The sequence below is a fragment of the Ctenocephalides felis genome, unplaced genomic scaffold (assembly GCF_003426905.1).
Source record: "Ctenocephalides felis isolate EL2017-DRISC unplaced genomic scaffold, ASM342690v1 CF-g0.4_SCAFFOLD_01886, whole genome shotgun sequence".
In the NCBI taxonomy this organism is placed as follows: domain Eukaryota; kingdom Metazoa; phylum Arthropoda; class Insecta; order Siphonaptera; family Pulicidae; genus Ctenocephalides; species Ctenocephalides felis.
Genome location: NW_020538040.1, coordinates 127,390,790 through 127,395,387, shown reverse-complemented (window position 1 = coordinate 127,395,387; position 4,598 = coordinate 127,390,790). Strand labels below are relative to the sequence as shown.

The following is a 4,598-nucleotide window of genomic DNA, read 5'->3' as shown; positions in this document are numbered from 1 at the left end:
GCAAACTATAGAATGTAGATGTTAAAAATCTTATTATATTTTAATTAATTGTATATCATAATAATTCAGCAGTATTTGTATGTTTATGTGCTATTAATATTAATACACATCGATCATGCTCATAGAAAGGAAGTTAGAAAAGGTGAAGTTATTATTCGCTAAATAATTAAATTGTTGTCAAACTTTGAAACAAATTTGTCACTTTCATGGACATACTTTATACTTTTTTTTATTTGTAATATCCAATCATTTCATTCTTTTATTCGTTTATTTGCTATTTTAAAAATATAAACGTTTTTCAAATCAGAATTTCAATTTTTGTGCCCGTTTCATTTGTTTGATTTGTATTAGATATAGATTTTTCAGGAATCAATATTATAATAAGATTGTATATATATGCAGGAAAAGGCTAATCTATCACTCTTGAGAGAACGTGTTCAGCGTTCTAAGGTTCTAACAAGTTCTATAGTTGACATTTTAGAATCATTTGAACAAAGATTAGCTAAATTAGAGCATACAATTTTGCCCGTGTACACTGAAACTGGATACTTACAACAAAGGCAGCAAAGTCAGTATATAAATATTATTCTGTGAATATCTAATTTCATATTATGATTGCTAGTATTATATATTAATTTTATATAACAATTTATTTAAATAATAAATTTATATCAGCTTACAAATATTATTTTAGATATTGATGCCAGCCTGCAATGTCTGCAACACGTAATGAGTTACTATTCTGCTCCTCAAACAGTTTGCGATTTGATAAATTTGGGTCCTGACAAAACAGGTCTTCAAGAATATTTGAGGGCTTTGAATAAATTGTCAGAAGCTAAGGAATATTTTCAACATAATAATCCTCAGAGTGTTGAGCTGCAGAATGTAGTAATTTGACATTTACATTATTAAATTTGGAATTTATATGTTAATTAAAATTATTGCTAAACAAGATAATATTCTTATATAACAGTATTGAAATCAAATTGAAATCAGTATTGAAATCAAATATCAAATTTAAAAATTGACTCAAATTGAGCCAAATACTTTCAAAATATATTATTTGTTTTTAATTTATAAGTAAATAATCTTGTATTATTGAATATAAGTCAATCGCAATAGCTTCAATTATATATAACATAATATTAAAGATATTTTTTGTTTTCAGACCAGTTTATTTCCTATTGGCTGTGATTTGCTTAGTAAATACTTTCACGATATTCTGGTTAGGCATAATAGACATGTAAAACCAGTGGAAATTCTGGATCTCATAAGTCTTGAGGAAGGTATATTTATAGAATTAAAATATATTACAAAATTAAAAATTTAATAATTGAAACCCAAATTAACATTTTGCAGATCTGAAATGTCTTCCTTCATTTCTAACTCTTATACCTGAAACATCATGTCAAGATTTAAATTTGATAGCTCAATGGCTAGCAGGACATTCAATACTTCATTTTCTTCAAATTTATATCAAAGAACGAAGTGCAGTATTTTTAAAATCTTTGCAATTGCTTAAGGATAATCATAAAACATCAAGTTGGAATCAATCTCCACTTTTGGTAATAATTATTTATATTTCTGTGTTTTATTCATGAATTAATTATTGAAATTGAATTTTTAATAAATGAAGAATTATTCTATGGATGCAATTTTTCTAAATTTTCAGAGAAATAAATATAGTAAATCTGAAGGATCCAGTCGCAGAGCTAGGATACAGCAGATGTAAGTTGTGAAATGCAATTTGCATCCAATGCATTAATTAAATATATTCTTTTTCATTATATTTTTAACAGATTTGAGAAAAAAGCTAACAGAATGCTTATGAAAGCATCACAAACACTTGAAATGTCTACTGGTTTTACTATTGGTTTAAAAAAAGGTAATTATGATACAAATATATATTTTATAACAATTTTAAAATAATAATGTTTTTATATAATTTGTTTTTATCATATCATATTGTAAACTTTTTTCGAAATCATTATTATATTTCTTTTTTATTAGTAACAAGTTTTAAAATAATTTCAGCATCTAGTTTTGGTGAAGATGATGCTCATGAAAGTGATATGGAACTGGAAAGATATTTAGTCGAAGTAGCTGCTTTGCATAAACTTCTCCAAGCTGAACACTGTTTACTTTTGCAAATTATACCTGCGCCGTGGCAGAGCAATGTGTTTCAAATGATTGCTAAAAAGGCAGTAGAAGTTATAGTTTCTGATGGAGAGGTAAACGATTTAAGATTATTAGAAATTATTATCTTTAATGTCATGATTAAAAATAATAATAATACATTTGTAAGTTCGGCCATCAAATTTGGACTAATTTATTTTTTAATTTGTAATGTACAAGTTTGTGTATTTTTAAATTTGTAAATACTAGTCAATTGATGTATATATTAAAAAATGAAGTATATTTCAAACTAAAAAATAGTGATAATTATAGTAAAGTTTAAGAAATTCCATTCACATTATAGTTATTATTAAAATTGATACATTATCAAATTAGACTTTAATAACTTTTTTTTTATTTAAATTTATATTATCAGAATATTACATCGAGAGCAAGAAAAAGTATTGGTCAACAAGACTTTGGTGCAGTTTTGATGGTATTTCCAATGTTACGACATTTGTTAGCTATGCAACCTGATTTACAGAAAACTGTTGAAAATTGCGAGTCACATGTTGCTGATAAACTTATGTCAATATTTACAATGATGCATGACACGGTAAGCAGTAATGTAAACTAGTTGTAAAAGGCATTTTGCATGATCCATATTACGTAATCAACCTAATCAATAAGAATTGAGATTTAGCTATTTCAGCTATTACAGTTTATTTCAAAAATAAAATCTTAGCTTTCACTAAAATTTAATTAATGTGATTTCCAATTGATAAACATACTTATTTATATCTGTAATTATATAAATTAAATTAATTTGTATAATACATTTTATTTAATTATGTGTATGAAAATGCATTTTATTGAAGTGTGGACATCAACTCTAATTAGTAGAAGATATTCATAAAATACAGAATGTGCTTATTTGCTCGGCTTTGATTCTGATTAGAATCGTCTAAACGCGTGGCGCAAATCCAAATTTCGATGATTTTTTATAAGTCAACCACTTTTTGTAGGCTTATAATACTTTAGTATGTTATTTCAGACTACGAAATCTAGCATCATACAAAGTTTCATCAGCATCTTAAAAAAAAAAATCAACAAATAATTACGAAGAAGCGCCCCGGCCGATCTTCGCCAAAAACTAATCAGCGCTATTTCCAACCAATGTCTTTCGAACAGTTTTTGAAATCGATTTAGAAAAATGGACAAAACATTTTACACTTTCCTGCTAATTACAAAGAAATGACTTGTCCGATCGTCGCACAAAACTTTTCGATTTTTTGGCGAAAACATAAAATTCTCCTTCGGGAATTTAATAATAATAATATTTCAGAATTATATGAAATTGATCTATTAATTTATAATGACATGTATTTATTATAATTGTAGATATCAAAGGCCTTAGAAGATTTTATTGAAAGTGTAAAATCAGAAACTAGCAGTCAATTACCTAAAGATGCTACAGTGCATGAATTAACAAATAATGTTTTAGTATTTTTAGAACAACTCATGGACTATGTAGATATCATAGGTAAATTTTATTATTATAATCCATTATACATTTTAAAGAGTACTTTTATTTTCTACCAAATCCTGTGAATAGAATTATTTGAAATAAGGCTTTTGATAATAGAAAACATTGTGGTTCATGTTGTGATTGAGTTCTAAGTCCTTCTATTAGTTTTTTTTATTAATCGAACATTAATTGAGCTGATTTTTTTTTTTTAATGTTCTTTAAGATCAAGATATTCAGTTTACTTTATACAATTATTTGATTAAAGGTGGCGTTTTGGAAAAGGATGCAAGTTACAACAACGCTTTATCAGTTATCGTTCATAATAAACAAAATATAACATACGATAAGAACAAAGCTTTGCTTGGGGTTTATATAAGTAAGATATTTTTATAATGTTTATAATGCTTATTTCTTCAACTTACTCAATCTTTCTTTAAAGAGAAGGTACTTGTACAGCTGAATTTGACATTGTTAAGTAAAAGTGAAGTGTATACAGACAGTTGCACCAAATTTATATTCCGAGTTAACAATAATCATTATATGCTCAAGTCACTTCAGAGATCAGGATTGATAGAGTTTTTAAGAATAGCTGAACCATCTTGCGAGCATAATTACTATGATATGATCCAAGAACACAAAAAGAAATATTTGTCAAGGCAAGCAATAGGAAATATTTCTCATTTTTGCGCATTATATTCAACAATTTCTTTCAATGTTTTTAGTTGGAACAAGCTACTTTCGTCGATAATAACATTGGATGAAACCTTATTTGCAGGAAAATTAAGAGACAAAGATAGAGCTGTCTTAAAAGAACGGTTTTCTGTGAGTTTTTGATCAATTTAATTAAACATTCAGGAATGATTCTTATTAACTTTGTTTTATTATATTAATATAAGAAGTATTTGATGTTAAGTTTTTTTTTTGATTTTGAACTCCTAGGCATTTAATAAGAGTT

General features: G+C 26.3%; 1 protein-coding gene across 1 annotated transcript; it reads left to right on the top strand.

The window, feature by feature from the left end:
- On the top strand, positions 1-4,477 carry LOC113375873 (exocyst complex component 7-like). The gene is made up of 13 exons (XM_026615820.1): positions 1-142; positions 403-568; positions 695-888; positions 1,169-1,286; positions 1,360-1,565; positions 1,673-1,728; positions 1,800-1,885; positions 2,035-2,231; positions 2,552-2,731; positions 3,517-3,658; positions 3,909-4,019; positions 4,083-4,299; positions 4,366-4,477. The coding sequence occupies exons 1-13, from the start codon at positions 116-118 to the stop codon at positions 4,475-4,477; spliced, it is 1,812 nt and encodes a 603-aa protein (XP_026471605.1). The 5' UTR covers positions 1-115.
- The last annotated feature ends 121 nt before the right edge of the window (positions 4,478-4,598 follow it).

Coding starts and splice junctions, on each gene's coding strand:
- LOC113375873 (XM_026615820.1), top strand. CDS start 116: ATGCTCATAGAAAGGAAGTTAGAAAAG. Junction 2,732..3,516: donor TTACAATGATGCATGACACG/GTAAGCAGTAAT, acceptor TTATAATTGTAG/ATATCAAAGGCCTTAGAAGA. Junction 4,300..4,365: donor AAAAAGAAATATTTGTCAAG/GCAAGCAATAGG, acceptor CAATGTTTTTAG/TTGGAACAAGCTACTTTCGT.